Genomic DNA, 22,647 nt, shown 5'->3' with positions numbered 1-22,647 from the left:
CTTGACCAGTGGCCTTCAGCGTTGGTCAGAAGAATGTTTAGGTTGAAGGTGAAAACTTCATCATTCTGGAATAAAAGTTGCAGCATGTTTTAGCTTCACAGATGCTAGGCTAGGCTCAGTCAATATCACATCTAATGTCAATATATACACACAATATAACGTCTTAATCGCAGTTATTCTGAGGTGATCTCCACCTGATTGTCGGTGTAGCAGGAGTAGTAGGAGGCTCTGAATGTGGTGAAGCCATCCATCCTGAAGTTACTGATGGTGTAACCACATTGGGCAGCATTCTGCTTGGTGATGGAGTGAACTCCAGCTCCATCTGGACTCAATAAAAAAAAAAAAAAAAAACTTAATTAGAATCTGTGTGGATGGTGTCAGAATAAAATAAAAACCAAATCACAAAGGCTCTCATGCTCATTTTGGCAGAGGTTTGGTCTGAGGTCTAGATGGTGGACCCAGTTCAGACCCACTGACCTACAGCCTCAAACTGGGGTGGGGAGCCGGTCTCAGCAATGTGGAGCCACAGGTAGCGATCCTGACACTTGGCCTGGATTAGCTCGTCTGGAAAACACCAGAAGCAGAACAGGCTCAACAACAGGTTCAACTCCCCCTTGCCTGGCTTGGGGTCCAGATGTTAAGAAGGTCCAGTGCAGACAGGGTAGTGTGAGCTGGCAGTGTTAGCTGGTAGCGTAATGAGGGTTCCTACCTTCCTCAGGGCCCACGGCCCTAACTGTGCTGCTGAACCCGGAGCCCAGCAAAATAAGTCTGAAACAGGAAGTGCTCTCTCACTTTGGGAAAAGCTTCTGGTGTTTTATCATTTGTGGTGTTGTCGTGAGGGTAACTTACCCGATGCAGACGCTCAGAGCCATGACGTGGCTGTGAAGGAGCCACCAACCTGGAGGAAACACAAGGAATGCTCACTGTGAGGGTACAAACACTGGGACAATGCTATGCTAACAGCAGAGCTAATCACCTGGTTGTCATGGAAGCAAATGGCCTGCGATCAGCCCAAGGTGCGACTGATTGAATGTGATTGAACTTACTGAAAGAATCCACTGCATCATCTATCTGTCTGTCTGTCTTTCTGTCTGTCTGTCTATCTATCAATCAATCTATCTGTCTATCTATCTTTCTATCTATCTACCTATCTATCTATCTGTCTCTCTGTCTCTCTGACTGTCTGTCTGTCTGTCTGTCTGTCTATCTATCTATCTATGAAGCAGTCAGATGAGAGAAGGACTGAAGGACACTTCATTATAACAGGTGTCTTTATAAAGTCTTTCTCCTGTTTAGCTGCAGCTACAGTTCTGTTTGATACTATCTGATATGGAGCTGCTTCCCATTCAGTATGAGGAGGTTTAGCTCAATTAAAATGTGTTTGGAAGTTATAAAGTTTCATATGTAGATATTATATTTATTTTATTTAGTTATGTGTGATTGTGATTGTAAAATATATTGTTAATCATAAAAATAATGATAATGCTCATGAAATGAGATTGTAATATGTGTAGAACATTGTTAACTCAATAAATGAATATAATCTCAATCCACCATCCATCCATCCCTCCATCCATCATCCCTCCATCATCCATCCATTGTTCATCCATCCATCATTCATCCATCATTTGTTCATCCATCCATCCATCTATCCATCTGTCATCCATCCATCCCATGCCCCCCTGTAACCATAGTAACTGTAAACACTGTATGCCCCTCCCCCCAGGTCCAGTGAAGCCCCCACTGCTGGGAAGCAACTTCCACACCAACAAGGAAACCAGAACACTGACGCTTCAGAACGGTACACACTATTTACGTTCCACTACTGCTGTTTCATCAAGCTACGTCCTTTTGTGTACCTCAACTTCCTGTTGTGTACCCCTACTTCCTGTTGTGTACCCCTACTTCCTGTTCTGTTTTTCATTGTTTCAATTGTAAGAATCGCTCCAAACTAGGCAATCTTCTCATTATTCTGCTGGATTCTTGTCGTTGTCTTCTCGCCCTTTGCTAGAATATAAGTAGCATGTTACTCATAGAACAACGCACAGGTGAGCCCTATGCCCTGCCCCCTAGTTCCAGGCTCCGCCCCCAGCAGAATCTGATTGGTTTGAAGCATGACCACAGCCCACAGTGTCTCCGCCATTTTCCAACCAACTATTCAGCTTGAATTTCTCCACACCTGTTAGTTTTGACATAGAGATGTGGCTTAATATCTATTTGCTGTCCTATATCTCTACTTCCTGTTTTATAAATCTACTTCCTGTGCTCTACCTCTTCTTCCTGGTTTATAAATCTACTTCCTGTTCTGTACCTCGTCTTCCTGTTTTATCAAAAAAAAACTTTTTTTTTTTTTAATGAACAAAGGAAAATACAAACTCTCGCTGACGACAATGAACATAGGAATCAAATACATTACGTAAAAAAATAAGGGAAAAAAATTGTGTTTTATCAATCTACTCCCTGTTCAGTGCCGCTACTTCCGGTGCTCTACCTCTACTTCCTGTTTCATCAATCTACTTCCCGTTCTGTACTCCTACTTCCTCTTTTATCAATCTACTCCCTGTTCTGTGCCCCTACTTCCTGTGCTCTAACTCTACTTCCTGTTTTCTAAATCTACTTCCTGTTCTGTACCCCTTCTTCCTGTTTTATCAATCTACTCCCTGTTCTGTGCCCCTACTTCCTGTGCTCTACCTCTACTTCCTGTTCTGTACCTTTACTTCCTGTTTAATTACCCTTTTATAACCTGTGTCACCCAGGTGTCGTTAGATCCAGCAGCTGTTATGTATATACTGTATGTCTATATAACATGAATATATTATATATCTACATTCTCTACATGTTGTAGATGACATTAGATCCAGCAGCTAGTCTGTGTGTGTGTGTGTGTGTATATATATATACAGTATATGTGTGTGTGTGTGTGTGTGTATATATATATATATATACAGTATATGTGTGTGTGTGTGTGTGTGTGTGTGTGTGTGTGTGTATATATATATATACAGTATATGTGTGTGTGTGTGTGTATATATATATATATATATATATATATATATATATCTCACACCCTGGGGTAGCTCAGGAGGTAGAGCTGGTGGTCTAGTAATCTAAAGGTTGCTGGTTGGATCCCAGGCTCCTCCTGCTAGCATGCTGTAGTGTCCTTGAGCAAGACACTTAACCCCTAATTGCTCCTGATGGCTGCGTCCATCAGTTTTTGAATATTTGTAAGTCGCTTTGGATAAAAGCGTCTGATCAATGTAATGTAACATGTGTGTGTGTATATATATATATATATATATATATATATATATATATATATATTTTTTTTTTTTTTGCTCTAAATCAAATGTTCTGTGGTCACGATTCATCTGGTAGTTGGTTGGTTCCAGGATTATAACTCTTTCTAGAAGGGTTTTCTGAAAAGTCTAAGGAGTGAATGAAGGGGAGATCCACCTGCGGAAGCGGACGTTGTAAAAGTGGAAGGTCACTGTTGAGCTCTATGATGTGTTGTACATGTTCAGGGCGTCGTCAGATCCAGCAGCTGGGCAGTCAGCTGCAGCTCAACCAGCACTGTCTGGACACGGCCTTCAACTTCTTCAAGATGGTGGTCAGCAAGCAACTCACCAGGGGGCGCAAGATGGCACATGTCATCGCCGCATGCCTCTACATGGTGTGTCGCACCGAGGGAACGCCCCGTATCCAACCACTCTGAACCAGTCTGAACCACTCTGAACCAGTCTGGACCAGTCTGGACCACCCTCGACCAGTCTGAACCACCTTGGACCAGTCTGAACCAGTCTCAAACACATGGAACCAGTTTAAACTGGTTTTAACCAATTTTAGCAGCCAATCAGTTTGAACTAGTTTTTATCAGTTTAAACAACGAAGCAGGGACCAATTTTACTCCAGGGATTAATAGTCATATCTTATCTCTCCATCCAAACCTAAATCTCCATCTATATATATATATATATATATATATATATATATATATATCTCCATCTGCTTCTCCGTCTATCTATCTATATATATATATATATTTAAATATATATATATATATTTATATAAACCTACATCTCCATCTTTTGACACATGTACACACGTAAACACACATATACACACACACATATATACTGTATGTGTGTGTGTATAAAGTCTCAGTCAGTTTCCTTATGCAGCTGCAGACATGCTGCTGGACCTCAGTGACCTGCTGCAGGTGAGTCACTGCTACTGCTCTCATTTATTGATTGTATTGGTAATTACATCATATTGTTTATTGATCGTTAGGGCTGGGTATTAATACCGAATACCTTTAAGGTATCAATTTAAAAAGCCCAATACCAAGTATTATGAAGCTCCTCCAGTCAAACGACACCTGCATTCCATCCTTTTGTACCAGATCTAGAAAAAAATATTATTTGTATGGTTTTTCTCCCAGCCAATCACCGCGAGTGTTCTTGGATTTAATGCAACGTGCAGTTGGCTCAGTACCGCAGCTACAAGCGTCTGCTAGAGGAAAGGTTCACCATTTTGTGTGGAAATCCTTTGGATGAGGAGGAGTGATGGCATTTCACAGAAATAAATGCTTCCATTTACATGATGCCTATATTGAATGAAGTACTCTATTAGTATAGGTATCACTGTAGTGGTACTGGTATCGTATATTTTTAAACAGCACCCAGCCCCATTGATCGTATTGTCATTCGATTGTATTATTTATTGATAGTATTGCAGCAGGTTTCTCTGGAACACACAACAATAGAAACTTGCTTTGATCATATTTGTGGCTTTCTGTGGTTTTGATATTTTAAACGTCTTGTTGTGTATAAAGGCTGCGTATTGTGATGCGATATATCTCTCCAGGTGAACGTGTACATTCTGGGTAAAACCTTCCTGCTCCTCGCCAGAGAGCTGTGCATCAACGCTCCCGCCATCGGTGAGAAACACAACCAGCTTTAAACCAATCAGGATGGGGCGCGGGGCCTGCAGCAGCCAATCACAGAGCAGGATGAGCTGTTACAGCAGCAGATTCAGAGTTAAAGACGAAACGGTGTCGTTTTATTTGAGTGAAAAAGTATAAAGTCGTAGGTTTGTATCCTCAAACTAGGACCAAACAACCTGTTGTCCATCTTGTTTCACTTGAAAGAGATGAACTAGTTCTCATCATAGTTGCTCATTTTTTTTAATATAGCAGCTTAAAGTTCATTCACTGCAGTGTGTGTGTGTGTGTGTGTGTGTTTAAATTACTACAACTTTAAAAAAAAAAAAAATGTTTTGGAGCTTGTTCTGTACCACGACCCCCAGTGGGTCCTTGAAGAAACGCTGCACACAGAGACATTGATCACATGACCATCGGGCCCCTGATGTCACTCAGCCGTAGAACACAAGTTCTGGGATCTGTCCCCCCTGAACCCCGGTGCCGTTGGTGCTGTCGGAGGAGCACTGGAACTGGAAGGTGACCTTCCCGCACTGCACCTCGGTCATGCCCTCCTGGCCGAAGTAGCTGAGCTCGCTGCCATCCAGGACGGCGCTGGCGGTGTAAAAGATGTCCTGCTCCACCTGGACCGGGTGCTCAAACCACACAGAGAAGGTGCTGCTGGAGCCGTCTGACAGGAATTTGGTCCGGTTCTGGGCTAATGTGGTTCCCTGGCTCTTCAGTTCGATCTTAACGCTGTACTCGGCTTTGCCGCCGCTGGACCCGTACAGGCCCAGACCCGCGATGAAGATCCTCCGGTCCACAGCAAATTGGATGCTGTCACAGCGCCCCCTGTAGCGCCACTGGTTGCTGCGGTATGCGGACGACTGGAAGCGGTGGCACCGCAGGGGCGTCAGGCCGGTCCTGGGCACCGCCGGAAACTCCAGCGCGGGTTTGACCGCCGCAGTGAACCACAGGAAGACGTCGTGTGTCTCCTCCAGCGTCAGCACGTCGGACTGCGCCGCCCCATCCGCAAACTCCTGCAGCGTCATGGTTGGGATGCGGACCAAGTACAGCGCCTTCCCCAGGACGGCCCGCCGGTTTGCGGTGGAGACCGGCAGACCCCGCCGGCGGCACTCGGCCTCGGCCCAGCGCACCACGGCTCGGAACACGACGGCCTCCCTGGCGTTCAGGGTCTCCCTCCGTAGGATCGTCTCCAGCGTGGGGGGGTCGATCTGGCTGAAGCCCTCGGAGCGCAGCGCCAGCTCGGCCTGGGCGTCGATCACCTCCCAGCAGCGCTGGCTCAGCTCGGGCTCCTGGAACAGCCGGCTCTGGGACAGCAGCACGCAGGCGTTCTGGGCCTCCAGGCCGGTCTCCAGGAAGGCCACGCAGGCCTTGGCCAGAGCCAGGACCAGGTACTTCTTGGCTGCGTACAACGTGGCTAGAACTGTGTCAGCCTCCAGCTCGATCTGGTCGCTGTACAAGTACCTGAGGAGGAGGAGGAAGAGGAGCAGGAGTAGGTAGAGGAGAAGGCCTCATTAATTATTTCCTACCCTGGAACAGGGTACGGCTCTTTGTGATCACACAATGAGAGCTGTGTTAAATCACATGTCAATATATTTATAAATATTATTTATACTTCGTCATTGAAATGTTTCCTTTGCATTTAGTAACATTCCACCTGGTTATCCTGTTGTTGTAAAGCACAATGACTGACAAAGAAAAACAACCTGCAACACTGCTCGACCGGGCGAGTCTCAGTCGACTGACTGGTTTCCGACTGATGATTCGACCCCTCTTCGACCCTATTTCCCTTTCACTTCCTGCTTCATCTTCACTTCCTGTTCAAAACTTACTTCAACAAGGTGAGGAAAGCAGCCGGCTCCACGTCGGGGATCTGGATCTCACACTGCTCCTCCGCCAGATCGCCATAAAACATGGCGCCGAACACAGAGCTGCCCACAGCCAGAACGTACTGGAACGCACCAATCACAGAGCAGACACAGATCACAAAATGACACGGGTCACATGACTACATTCCACCACAACAGGAGTTGAGCGAGGAGAACAGAAGTGGAACCTTATGAGCTGGAACTCTCTGCGTTTCTCCTGGAGATCCCACCATGAAGTGGACGTCGGCCATGTGCTCGTTGTTGAACATCAATGCATTCCTTCAGGGAAGAGAACAGTGATTAGATGATGTTACCAGCCACGCCTCCTCTGTCACCAGCCACGCCTCCTCTGCTCTACATCAGGAGCTCTTGCCTTTCTCTCAGCGTGGGGTGCGAGGCCTGCCACCTGCTGCCTGTCTCGGTGCTGCTGTTGGCGTTGGGCTGAGTGCTGGTTGGCGCCGGCTCGGTCTCCTGGTCCGGCTCCTGGATGATGCTCTTCTTGCTGCTGGGGGTCACGGCGGGGTCATTGGGGATGCTGGTGGTGAGGCTGGAAGGGTACAGCTCAGCGGCCATCTTCTCCAGGCGCTAGTTCACCATGTCAAAGCATTGTCCCGGCTTGTCTAGCTAGACCAGGTGGGTTAAAAGTGTCAGCTGGGTTTAGCTAGACCAGATTAGTTTAGCTTGACCAGCCAGGTTAGTTGTACCAGATTAAGGTAGTCAGACCAGGTTAGTTTAGTCAGAACAGGTAGGTTAGTTGGACCAGATTAGTTTAGTCACAACAGGTAGATTAGTTGGACCAGGTTAGTCGGGTCAGCTTGGTCCTCGTCAGGTTCCTGTTGTGGAAACAAAGTCACCAGGTCAAATGATGCCATGTGATAGACGCTAACTTTTAGAGGTGGTTGCCAAGGCAAAAATGCATCAGCAGCTGGTTTCTAAGAACTGACAACATAGTTTCCTGACTGTAATCACTTTAAAATGGAGTGATACTGATCCTATCCATATTTCAATATGAAGGAATGGGAAACAGATGTTCTGGTATCGATCAAAGAAACCCCACCCCTGATTGGTCGGTTGGAAAAGGAGCCTTTATGAAAAATGTAAACTTTTTAACAAGAAGCTCAGACGTTCTGTCGCCATTGGTAACAAGGGGAAAAATTTTATCATGGGATGTCACCACTTACAGGCAGACTTTTAAACATTTAAACACTTGTATTTGCACTGGTACAGGGGTGCAGTGGAATTTGCAGTGATGCAGTAGTATTTGCAGGGGTGCAGTAGCATTTGCATTGATGCAGTTATGTTTGCGGGGATGCAGAACTATTTGCAGGGAGGCAGTACTATTTGCAGTGATGCAGTAGTATTTTCAGGGCTGCAGCATTATTCGCAATAGTACTGAATAACAAATGGCTCCTAAACAGATTGAACGTGATAAATCAACGAACTGCATAATATAAATAAAGATTAAAATAGATTTAATAGATTACAATGAATCTAACAGCAGCAGTTTGTTAAACAATATGTTTTTACCTCATCGCTCCGCAGCAGATTATCTGGAGCCTGCCGCCATGTTGGATCTGGAGTGCTGCGTTCAAATCCAATGGTAATCAGGATTCTACAGATTCATGGCGAGTGAGGAGGTTTGACTGGAACTCTTATTTCGTCAGTCAGACAAAAGTAATGTCAGACAAAGTCATCAGTGAAATATGTCACATGACAGTGTACAATATTTTATTTTTATTTATATAGATTTCTATAATATTCTAGGAAAGTGTTCTACATGATTTGTTCAGGTTCCACGCGGAGGATACCAGTTGACCCGCGGTATCCATGAACAAACACTCAAAGTTCCCACCTTACCACAGGACTCGAAAGCAGCTTCAGGCGGAACCTGAGGAATTCGTCCGTAAAAATAAAGATGTTTAGTCACGAGAATTAAACCCTAATACTGTGTGTGTGTGTGTGTGTGTGTGTGTGTGTGTGTGTATGTGTGTGTGTGTGTGTGTGTGCGTGTTATTTATGCTAAATGTAAAAATAATATACAATTATAAATACACAATATTGATCTTGTTCTGTTGGGTTGAGTGCTACCTGCTGGCCGTGTGTGGTACTGCACCTGTTTTCACTGAAACAGTTGTTGAATGAAGTAGATATAGTAGAATATTTACAATATAGTAGAGTTTATAAACTAGTGTGTGTGTGGTATACGTCATAAACACCAAGCTGGCCTCCGGTCATTTGCTACATGTCTGCCTCTCTCCACTGTTGTCTACAAAAAAACAAACAAACAAAAAAAAAAATAAAATAAAATAAAAAAAAAAAAATATATATATATATATTTTTTTTTATAGTATAATATATACCGGTCAGCCGCAACATTAAAAGCAGTGACAGGTGGGGTGAATAATATTGATTATCTGGTTCCAATGGCACCTGTCAAGGGGTGGGATATATTATTATTATTATATACATCGTGTTATATATTATTATTATTGTTATTATTATATATAGTGTTATATATTATAATTATATATATATATATATATAGAGAGAGAGAGAGAGAGAGAGAGAGAGAGAGAGAGAGAGAGAGAGAGAGAGAGAGAGAGAGAGAGAGAGAGAGAGAGCGCAGCGTAAGGATCTGAGCCACTTTGACAAGGAGCACATTGTGATGCTGGACGACTGGGTCACAGCATCTCCACAAGCACAGGTCTTGTGGCTGTTCCCGCTGTGCAGTGGTTACTACCGACCAAAAGTGTCCAAGGAAGGACGACCGCTGAACCGGCCACAGGGTCATGGGGCCCAAGGCTCATTGACGCACGTGGGGAGCCAGGTCTAGTCCGTCTGGTTCGATGCCACAGTAGAACTACTGCAGCACAAAGTGGTGAAACAGTGAATGTTGCTGTGATAGAAAGGTGTAGAACACACAGTGCAGGGCAGCTTGCTGCGTATGGGAGCTCACAGTGTCCATGCTGACTCCTGTCCATCCCTGAAAGCACCTACAATGGACACGTGAGCGTCTCAACTGGACCATGGAGCAATGGAAGAAGGTGGAGGTCTGATGAATCACCTTTTCTTTGACATGTGGATGGGTGGGGTTAGGGTCCGATCCCATGGATCATCTGTGGGATGTGCTGGAACAAGAAGCCTGATCCATGGGGGCCCCACCTCCAACTTCCAGGACTTAAAGGATCTGCTGCTAACGTCTTGGTGCCAGATACAGCAGGACACCTTCAGAGTCTGGTGGAGTCCATGCCTCCACCTCACAGCTGTTTTGGTGGCACCAGGGAGAGCTACACAGTATTAGTGCTTATTAGTGATGATTTAATGTTGTGGCTGATCGTTGTATACATTTACATTTACATTTACATTTAGTCATTTATCAGACGCTTTTATCCAAAGCGACTTACAAGGGAGAATAACATTCAAGCTACATTGCAACAGAAACATTAGTGTAACAATAAATACTGCTAAGTAGTGCTAAGTAGTTGTAAGTTAGGAGAGGAGGTGCTCTCTGAAGAGCTGGGTCTTCAAGTGCTTCTTAAAGACAGAGAGGGAGGCCCCTGCTCTGGTGGTTTTTGGCAGCTCGTTCCATCAACGTGGAACTACAAATGAGAATAGCCTGGATTGCCGTGGTTGTGCAGCCGGCAGAGCCAGGCCACGCTCATTTGCTGAGCGCAGCATCCGGGGAGTAACGTGCTCTTACAAGAGCATTTAAGTAGGTGGGAGCATTCCCAACAATCACTCTGTAGGCCAGCATCAGAGACTTGAACTTGATGCGAGTGGCTACAGGTAACCAGTGGAGCTCGATAAGCAGTGGAGTAACGTGTGCCCTCTTTGGCTGGTTGAGCACCAGTCGCACCATCGCATTCTGTATCATCTGCAGTGGCTTCACCGCACAGGCCGGCTAGCCTGTTAAGAGGGCGTTGCAGTAGTCGAGACGGGACATCAGCAAGGTTTGTACCAGCAGTTGAGTGGGATATTGGGGCAGGTACGGCCTGACTTTTCGGATGTTGAATAGTGCAAAGTGGCACGACCAAAAGACGGCAGCGACATGGTCCGAATGTCAGTTGGTCATCGATAATGACACTGCCAGAGATGCCCCTACGCTCAAGTATGGACAGGAGTATGCTGTGATTGACAGTGTCAAAAGCAGCTGATAAGTCTAGCAGAATGAGAACCGAGGATTGGGCAGCAGCTCTAGCAGTTTTTAAGGCCTCCGTCACAGACAACAGGGCTGTTTCAGTGGAGTGTCCGCTTTTGAAGCCAGATTGAAGTGTATCGAGAAGGTTGTTTCTTGACAGGTATTCTGTTACCTGTCTAGAGACCGCCCTCTCAATGGTTTTGGAAAGGAATGGGAGGAGTGAGACCGGCCGATAGTTTTGTACTTGAGTGGGATCGAGTGAAGGTTTTTTGAGCAGTGGTGCTACCCTAGCCACTTTGAAAGCAGAGGGGAATGTGCCAGAAGTGAGGGAAGAATTAATCAAATGTGTGATTGCCGGGATGACAGTCGGTGATATGGCTTGAAGGAGGTTAGATGGGATCGGATCTAGCTGACAGGTAGTAGGACGGCTACATGTTAGTTGTTTAGATACCTCACTCTCAGCGAGAGGGGTAAAACCATGGAACAATAAGCCTTGAGCCGGAGTAGACAGGTTGTGAGTTAGTTGTTTGGAGAATTGGCTGCTGATGGCTGCCACTTTGTCAGTAAAAAAGGAGGCAAAGCTATCATCAGTGAGGTTGGTACAGTGGTACCTCGACTTACGACTGTAATTTGTTCTATAAGAACGGTCGTATGTTAAAACAGTCGTATCTCGAAGCAATTTTTCCCATATACATCACGCTCAATCATTGCCTTTGTCTTTTTCCATCATCCTTCTCCTTAGGAATCATCATGAAGGCTGAAAATAAACAAAATACACAGCACAAACACAGTAAATATGAAAAAAAATATCGATAAGCCACGAACTACCTGCACACACCATGTAGGTCGCCCGCTGACTGACTGCTGACTGACTGCTGAATGACTGCTGACTGCAAAATTCAACGCTCATATCTTGGAGCAGTTGGTCGCAAGTCAATAAAAATTTTCACGACTATTGCTACTCGTATCTTGGATTAGTCGTGAGTAGATGCAGTTTTAAGTCGAGATACGACTGTAGCTGGAGGAGGTGGTGGAGGGTAGAGCAGAGACTTAAAGGTGGAGAATAACTTACCTGTGTCCGTGGCACCGTCGAGCCTGTCGTTGAAGAAGGCCTTCTTAGCAGCAGTAATGCTGGAAGAGAAGGAGGACAGCAGTGTCACGTAGCTTGCAGGATCTTCAGTCGCTTCGGATTTATGCCATTTCCTCTCGGCTGCTCTGAGGTCAGTGCGCAATGTCCGGAATGTGTCACTCAGCCACGGGTGCGACTGGGTTGATCGAGCGGGTCTGGTGGATAGTGGGCACAGGCTCTCCGGACCTGAGCTCAAGGTAGAGCAGAGAGAATCTGTGGCATCATTAACCTGTAGAGAGGAGAAAGTGCCGTGAGGCGGAAGAGAAGAGCAGAGCACAGAGGACAAGTGGGTGGGAGACAGGTTGCGGAGATTGCGGCGGATGGAAACCATGGGTGGGGAGGTAGAGGGTTGTTCTGCTGAACATTGAAGCGGATGAAGAAGTGGTCTGAGAGAGGGGTGACCATTAGATTGTCTGTGGTGCAGCTCCGAGCAAGAATGAGATGAAGCTCTTTGCCAGCCTCATGAATGGCTGGAGTCGGGACCTGTCTTAGGTCGAATGAGCGAATCAAAGACAGGAAGTCAACCGAGCTCGCACTCTCCATGTGGATGTTAATGTCACCGAGGACGAGCATGGGACACTCATGCTCAGGAATTGATGACAGCAGGGTGTCAAGCTCATGTAGAAAGTTACCTAGTTGTCCTGGTGGACGGTAGATGATGACCACATAGGCTTTTACCGGAGCAGTCACCAAGATGGCGTGATATTCAAAGGAGACAAAGTTGTTTAAAGGCAGCAGTGGATTAAATTTCCATGTGTTGGAGATTAGCAGGCCAGTCCCACCACCACGGCCAGATGGTCGGGAGGTGTGGGAGAACGAGTAGTTTGTGGAAAGTGCAGCCGGGTTGCACTATTTTCAGGTTTAATCCACGTCTCAGTGAGAGCAAGGAGCTCCAAGGAGAGGTGGTTAGCATTACCAGATATAAAGTCGGCCTTGTTAACTGCAGATCGACAGTTCCACAAGCCAACAGAGAAGGAGGTCTTTGTAGATGATGCCTGAGGTGACCCAGATTGCATTGGCGTTTGTTATAACGAGGCTTTCTGTGTGACCTTGAAATTACAGAAATGTGGTAGTTGCACATTGTGTATGAGGTGACAAAACAAGACCGGTTCGCCTTGTTCAGTGTCCTTGCTTCGGTGGACTTGCATAGGTAGACTTGCAAGTCTTTACACAATACCGTCTTCACACGAGAACGGCTGCACACTTTTGCTGACGCTTTAGTAACAGCCCTGTGAATGTAGCACGACCGCCGATTGAAGACGGCTGTTCTCGTGCTCGGACTGATTGCACTCGGCTGAAGGGACGCCCACACAAAGACAAGTACTTACCGATTTGGGGGAGTGTCTAGAAGTCACACCCTTTGTTGATGGCTAAGCAATTAACAGTGATGGGTTCAGAGTGGAACCAGCAGTCCTAAGTTACAACAGTACAATACTAGATAACAGATACAAAGCAGTAAATACACTTACACAACAGTCTTGGCACTGTAGCTTTTATATATATTTTATATGTATACTGTGTTGCAGACCCATGCCTGTACATCCCACGCTTTGCCCACATGCTGGAGTTCGGGGAGAAGACGCACCAGGTTTCCATGACGGCGCTGCGCCTCCTGCAGAGGATGAAGAGAGACTGGATGCACACCGGGCGACGTCCCTCTGGGCTGTGTGGGGCAGGTGGGTCACTGAGCACTACTAACCAGTTACTGACCACGACAGACCAGTTACTGACCACTAACACCAAGAATACCAATCATCCCTCCTCCTCCCCCTCCTCTCCAGCTCTCCTTGTAGCAGCCAGGATGCATGAGTTTCGACGTACGGTCAAAGAAGTGATCGGAGTGGTGAAGGTGTGTCAGGCCACACTGAGGAAGAGGTGAGATCTGTCATCCTTCCACCTGTGGCAGTCCTGCCTGCCACTCCCCACCCAAGTGGTGCTTTCAGACGATAGGGTGGAGAAAACACCAGGTTATTGTAGAGAGAGGGCTAGGTGGAACAAGCCCGGAGCAGACGGAGACATGTCAGTACAAACAAATATTTAAACAAATATTTAAACAAATACTTGAACCAACTGTAACCTGCAGACACTTGCTGCACTATGTGACCAGGCCCCCCACAGCCTCTGTTTAGGGCTGTTTCAGTGTTTACAACCAGGTCTGAAACTAAGTCCAGGGGAAACACTGGCTATGGTATACATGTTATGATATAAATATTATGATATAGATGCTGTTATTATATAGATGTTATGATATATACTGTATGTTATTATATAGATGTTATAATAAAGATGTTATCATATATACGTTATTTCATAGATGTTATGATACAGTTATGATATAAATATTATGATATTTATGTTATGATATAGATGTTATGATATAAATATTATGATATTGATGTTATGATATAAATATTGTTACATAGATGTTATGATATAGTTGTTATGACATAGATGATATGATATAAATATTATGATATAGATGTTATGATATAGTTGTTATTACATAGATGTTATGATATAGTTGTTATTATATAGATGTTATGATATAGATGTTAGGCTATAAATATTATGTATAGATGTTATGATATAGTTGTTAGGATATAGATGTTAGGATATAAATATTATGATATAGATGTTATGATATAGATGTTATGATATAGATGTTAGGATATAGATATTATGATGTAGATGTTATGATATGGATGTTAGGGTATAGATGTTAGGATATAGATGTTAGGATATAGCTGTTAGGATATAGATGTTAGGATATAGATCTTAGGATATAGATGTTAGGATATAGATGTTAGGATATAGACGTTATGCTATAGATGTTATGATATAGTTGTTAGGATATAGATGTTAGGATATAGCTGTTAGGATATAGATGTTAGGATATAGCTGTTAGGATATAGATGTTAGGATATAGCTGTTAGGATATAGATGTTGGGATATAGATGTTGGGATATAGATGTTATGATATAGATGTTAGGATATCGATGTCAGGATATAGATGTTATGATATAGATGTTTTGATATGGATGTTAGGATATAGGTGTTATGATATGGATGTTATAATATGGATGTTAGGATATAGATGTTAGGATATCGATGTTAGGATATAGATGTTATGATATAGTTGTTAGGATATAGACGTTATGATGTGGATGTTATGATATGGATGTTAGGATATAGGTGTTATGATATGGATGTTGTGATATGGATGTTGTGATATAGATGTTGTGATATGGATGTTGTGATATGGATGTTATGATATAGATGTTAGGATATCGATGTCAGGATATAGATGTTATGATATAGATGTTTTGATATGGATGTTAGGATATAGGTGTTATGATATGGATGTTATAATATGGATGTTAGGATATAGATGTTATGATATAGATGTTAGGATATCGATGTTAGGATATAGATGTTATGATATAGTTGTTAGGATATAGACGTTATGATGTGGATGTTATGATATGGATGTTAGGATATAGGTGTTATGATATGGATGTTGTGATATGGATGTTGTGATATAGATGTTGTGATATGGATGTTGTGATATGGATGTTATGATATAGATGTTAGGATATATATGTTATGATATAGATGTTATGATATAGATGTTAGGATATAGATGTTGGGATATAGATGTTGGGATATAGATGTTGGGATATAAATGTTGGGATATAAATGTTGGGATATAGGTTTTGGGATATAGTTGTTGGGATATAGGTGTTGGGATATAGGTGTTGGGATATAGATGTTGGGATATAGGTGTTGGGATATAGATGTTGGGATATAGCTGTTATAGACATAAACATCAACTACCTCCAGGTTGACGGAGTTCGAGGACACGCCCACCAGTCAGCTGACCATCGATGAGTTCATGAGAGTTGATTTGGAGGAGGAGTGTGACCCCCCCTCCTTCAGGGCGGGGCAGCACCGAGCCAAGATGCAGCAGGTACTACTACACTACTACTACTACTACACTATTTCTACCCTACTACTACTACTATTACACTATTTCTATCCTACTACTACTACTACACTATTTCTACCCTAATACTACACTATTTCTACCCTACTACTACACTACTACTACTATTACACTATTTCTACCCTACTACTACCCTACTACAACACTACTACTACGACTACACTATTACTACCCTACTACTACACTACTACTACTGAACTATTACTACCCTACTACTACACTACTACTACTACACTATTACTACCCTACTACGACACTACTACTAGAACTACACTATTACTACCCTTCTACTACACTACTACTACTACACTATTACTGCCCTACTACTACACTATTTCTACCCTACTACGACACAACTACTACAACTACACTATTACTACACTGCTACTACTACTACTACACTATTACTATCCTACTACTACACTACTACTACTACACTATTTCTACCCTACTACTACACTACTACTACTACTACACGATTACTACCCTACTACGACACCACTACTACAACTACACTATTACTACCCTACTACTACACTACTACTACTACACTATTACTACCCTACTATGACACCACTACTACAACTACACTATTACTACCCTACTACTACTACAACACTATTACTGCCCTACTACTACACTACTACTACTACTATTACTACAATATTACTACCCTACTACTACACTATTACTACCCTACTATTACACTACTACTGCTACTACACTATTAGTACCCTACTACTACAACTACGCTATTACTACAGTAATACATTGCTACTACACTACTTCTACACAACTACAATACTACTAGACTTCTACTATTACACTATTACTACACTACTACACTATTACTACAGTTATACACTGCTACTACACTACTACTACACAACTACCCTATTACTTCACTACTACTGTTACTACACTACTACTACGACACTATTATTACAGTAATACACTGCAACTACACAACTACAATATTACTACAGTAGTACTACACTATTATTACCCTACTACTATACTGCAACTATGTTTTTACTCCAGTAAAACACTGCTATTACACTACTACTACACAACTACAATACTACTACACTATTGTTACCCTACTACTACACTACTACTACTTTTACGCTATTACTACAGTAATACACTGCTACTGCACTACTACTACACAACTACAATACTACTACACTACTACTACTACTACTACACCATTACTACACTAGTAATACTACTACTTCTACTACTACTACACTATTACTACAGTAATACACTGCTACACAACTACGATACTACTACTACACTACTACTATTCCACTATTACACTATTACAGGTACTCCTCACTTAACGACCTAGCTGTTTAACGAGCATTCAGACTGAGGACCAGCTCTCTGACCAGTCTGTATTGTACACTGTGTACAATACCAAGCATATCATCACCCTTTATATACTATATATATGATATATACTATATACACTTGATATACTATATACACTATATACACTATATATACTATATACACTTGATATACTATATACACTATATATATACTATATATATACTATATACACTATATATTCCGTGAAATAACACTATATATACTATGTACACTATATGCATATACACTTTATACACTGTATATCCTATATACACTATATATACTATATACACAATATACACTATATATACTATATACACTATATATACTATATACACTTTATACACTATATATACTATATACACTATATATATATACTATATATACTATATACACTATATATTCCAGCCACACCCCCTTACCGTGAAATAACACTATATATACTATGTACACTATATGTATATACACTTTATACACTGTATATCCTATATACACTATATATACTATATACACAATATACACTATATATACTATATACACTATATACACTATATATACTATATACACTATATATATATACTATATATACTATATACACTATATATTCCAGCCACACCCCCTTACCATGAAATAACACTATATATACTATGTACACTATATGTATATACACTTTATACACTGTATATCCTATATACACTATATATACTATATACACAATATACACTATATATACTATATACACTATATACACTATATATACCAGCCACGCCCCCTTATAACACAAGTCCTCACTTATCGACCAATTTGCTTAACGACCTGGTCGTAGGAACGGAACTCGTTAAGTGAGCAGTACCTGTACTACACTACTACTACACAAGTATACTACTATGCTATTACTACACTACGACAGTAATACAGTGCTACTACACTACTACTACACAGCTACAATACTACAACGCTATTACTACTACTACTACTATACTATTACACTATTCCTATACTACTGATACACAACTACAATACAACCACACTACTACACTATTACTACACTACCACCACAATACTACTACGCTATAACTTCTACACTACCACTGCGCCACTACAATACTTCTACACTACTACCACTACACTATTACTACACTACTACTACAATACTACTACTACACTATAACTACTACACTACTACTACTACTACACCTCTACTAAACTATGACTTCACTATTAATACACTACTACTAAGCTATTACTAAACTACTACTTCACTATTACTACACTACTACTAAATTACAACTAAACTATTACTACACTACTACTACTCAGCACCACTATAGTAGTATTGCATTACTACTACTACTACACTACTATAGTACTGCTGCATTACTACTACACTTCTACTACAGCTGCATATAGGTGATATATACATGTGATAATATAACATAATATAATATAATATAATATAATATAATATAATATGATATAGTATAATATAATATTATATAATATAATATATTATAACATAATATAATATAATTTAGTATAATATAATATATTATAATAAAATATAATTTAGTATAATATAATATATTATAATATATCATATGTAATATAATATATTATAATATAATATAGTATAATATAATATAGTATAGTATAATATAATATAATATAGTATAGTATAATATAATATAATATAATATATTATAATATAATATAATATTATAATATAATATAATATATTATAATATAATATAATATCATATTATATAGTATCATATAATGTATTATAATATAATATAATATGATATAGTATAATATGATATATTATAATAAAATCTAAATTAGTATAATATAATATAATATATTATAATATATCATATGTGATATAATATATTATAATATAATATAGTATAATATAATATAGTATAGTATTATATATATATATATATATATATATATATATCACATCATATAATATAATATATTATAATATAATATAATATTATATTATATAGTATAATATAATATATTAAAATATAATATAATATGATATAGTATAATATAATATAATATATTATAATATAATATAATATGATATAGTATAATATAATATAATATATTATAATACAATATAATTTAGTATAATATAATATATTATAATAAAATATAATTTAGTATAATATAATATATTATAATATAATATAGTATAATATAATATAGTATAGTATAATATAGTATAATATAATATAATATAGTATAATATAATATAATATAATATAGTATAATATAATATAGTATAGTATAATATAATATAATATAGTATAATATAATATAATATAATATGATATAATATGATATAGTATAATATAGTATAACATAGTATAATATAATATAATATAGTATAATATAATATAATATAATATGATATAATATTATAGTATAATATAATATAGTATAGTATAATATAATATAATATAGTATAATACAGTATAATATAATATAATATAATATAGTATAATATAGTATAATATAATATAATATAGTATAGTATAATATAATATAGTATAATATAATATAATATATAATATAATATAATATAATATAATATAGTATAATATAATATAGTATAGTATAATATAATATAATATAATATAATATAATATAGTATAATATAATACAATATAGTATAATATAGTATAATATAATATAATATAGTATAATATAATATAGTATAATATAATATAATATAATATAATATAATATAGTATAATATAATACAATATAGTATAATATAGTATAATATAATATAATATAATATAGTAGAATATAATAAATAATATAGTATAATATAGTATATCAGATTTTGTGAAACTTTGTTTCTGCAGCTGGAGCAGGAGCTCGCCAAGAAGCTGGGTGACGTGGAAGGTCTGTAAAGATATTACACTCATACAAATATGATATGATACAGATATGATCATATGCATGTTTCATGATGTTGTAATAACTCTGGTGTTCAGGGGAAATCACCTGCTACAGACAGGAAATAGAGTCAGAGCTGGAGAACAGCCGACCCAAACTGAGAGGAATCTACGCTGCCTACGCCAACAAGATAGGTCTGACTAGAATAATAATAATAACAATTATTATTATTATTATTATTATTATTATTATTATTATTATTATTATTATGTCTCATATTTATTATTATTATAAATTATTTATATTATTATATTGTATTATTCTGATCCAGTTGTAGTTCAAATGTTGAAGGTGCTGCAGTGCATTGTGGGATTAACCCCTGCCGTCCTGTCAGACTCGGGGGATGAGGAGGGGCTCTCGGGGGCCTCGGACCCCACGGACCTGGACCCTGAGGAGGCTGAGCTCCAGGCCGCCGCCCAGCACCTGACCCAGGACTTCCTGGTCGAGGTGATCCAACAGGAAGAGGAAGGAGGCCGCATCCCCCCTTCCCTGGAGAGTCTGCTTGGGAGGCTGCCCCGGGAGCCCAAGGACCTGAAGGACCCCCAGGAACCCAAGGACCCACAGGGCCCCCAGGAACCCAAGGACCTCCAGGACCCCCAGGAACCTGAGCTCGGTCAGTAAAATAGTGTTTCATCTGTTCAAACCCCCTGGTGGACCACAACCAGTCTGGTACCAGACCGGTCCAGAGCCCCCCAGATGGAGCTGGTCCCAGTGGAGCCTCCACCTGGTGACTCCATGGTTCTATTGGGGCCTGCAGCGCCCCCTGGTGGCCAGTGGTGGAAGAACATGGGGGGCGGAGGTGTTGGAGTAACAGTGCCACCGCTAGTGTACTGGTGTACTGGTGTACAAGTGTACTGCTGTGCTGGTGTGCTGGTATACTGGAGTAATGGTATACTGGTGTACTGCTGTACTAGTGTACTAGTGTACTAGTGTACTGGTGTGCTGGTATTGTGGTGTACCGGTGTACTGGTGCACTGGTGCACTGGTGTACTGGTATACTGGTGCACTGGTGTACTAGTATACTGGTATACTAGTGTACTGGTATACAGGTGTACTGGTATACTGGTATACTAGTGTACTGGTGTACTGGTAGACTGGTATACTAGTGTACTGGTGTGCTGGTATACAGGTGTACTGGTATACTGGTATACTGGTATACTAGTGTACTGGTGTACTGGTATACTAGTGTACTGGTGTACTAGTGTACTGGTATACAGGTGTGCTCGTATACTAGTGTACTGGTGTATTGGTGTACTGGTGTACTGGTTTACAGGTGTGCCGGTATACTAGTGTATTGGTGTACAGTTATACTAGTGTACTGGTATACAGGTGTGCTCGTATACTAGTGTACTGGTGTACTGGTATACTGGTGTACTGGTATACTGGTGTGCTCGTATACTAGTGTACTGGTGTACTGGTGTACTGATATTGTGGATAGATATATTAGATATATTATTAGATAGATATATTATATATATTTCATTAGATAGATATATTATATATATTTTATTAGACAAATATATTAAAAATATATATATTATTAGATACATATATTAGATATATTATTAGATAGATATATTATATATATATTATTAGATAGATATATTAGATATATTATTAGATAGATATATTTGATATATTATTAGATAGATATATTAGATATATATTGTTAGATAGATATATTAGATATATTATTAGATAGATATATTAGATATATTATTAGATAGATATATTTGATATATTATTAGATAGATATATTAGATATATATTATTAGATAGATATATTAGATATATTATTAGATAGATATATTAGATATATATTGTTAGATAGATATATTAGATATATTATTAGATAGATATATTAGATATATTATTAGATAGATATATTAGATATATTATTAGATAGATATATTAGATATATATTGTTAGATAGATATATTAGATATATATTATTAGATAGATATATTAGATATATTATTAGATAGATATATTAGATATATTATTAGATAGATATATTAGATATATATTGTTAGATAGATATATTAGATATATATTATTAGATAGATATATTAGATATATTATTAGATAGATATATTAGATATATTATTAGATAGATATATTAGATATATTATTAGATAGATATATTAGATATATTATTAGATAGATATATTAGATATATATTGTTAGATAGATATATTAGATATATATTATTAGATA

General features: G+C 39.5%; 2 protein-coding genes across 2 annotated transcripts in view; one reads left to right on the top strand and one right to left on the bottom strand.

The window, feature by feature from the left end:
* brf1b (BRF1 general transcription factor IIIB subunit b) overlaps positions 1-22,647 on the top strand; it is a 37,681-nt gene that overhangs the window by 7,785 nt on the left and 7,249 nt on the right. Inside the window, exons 3-12 of the mRNA XM_080024396.1 lie at positions 1,727-1,801; positions 3,522-3,695; positions 4,185-4,216; positions 4,864-4,936; positions 13,601-13,750; positions 13,856-13,949; positions 15,915-16,041; positions 20,337-20,376; positions 20,469-20,564; positions 20,765-21,043. Of these exons, the coding sequence (XP_079880522.1) occupies positions 1,727-1,801; positions 3,522-3,695; positions 4,185-4,216; positions 4,864-4,936; positions 13,601-13,750; positions 13,856-13,949; positions 15,915-16,041; positions 20,337-20,376; positions 20,469-20,564; positions 20,765-21,043 (1,140 nt within the window). The remainder of the gene's footprint in view (positions 1-1,726; positions 1,802-3,521; positions 3,696-4,184; positions 4,217-4,863; positions 4,937-13,600; positions 13,751-13,855; positions 13,950-15,914; positions 16,042-20,336; positions 20,377-20,468; positions 20,565-20,764; positions 21,044-22,647) is intronic.
* LOC307246102 (BTB/POZ domain-containing protein 6-B-like) lies at positions 5,164-8,371 on the bottom strand. Its single transcript, XM_080021904.1, has 5 exons — positions 8,335-8,371; positions 7,181-7,640; positions 6,996-7,086; positions 6,772-6,890; positions 5,164-6,403 (listed from the first exon to the last, which is right to left on the bottom strand). Exons 2-5 carry the CDS (start codon positions 7,378-7,380, stop codon positions 5,371-5,373), a joined length of 1,443 nt encoding a protein of 480 aa, XP_079878030.1. The 5' UTR covers positions 7,381-7,640; positions 8,335-8,371; the 3' UTR covers positions 5,164-5,370.

The sequence above is a fragment of the Zeus faber genome, assembly GCF_960531495.2.
Source record: "Zeus faber genome assembly, chromosome: 2".
Classification (NCBI taxonomy): Eukaryota; Metazoa; Chordata; class Actinopteri; order Zeiformes; family Zeidae; genus Zeus; species Zeus faber.
Note: the sequence above shows the minus strand (reverse complement) of the source record. Positions and strands in the feature narration are given on the sequence as shown.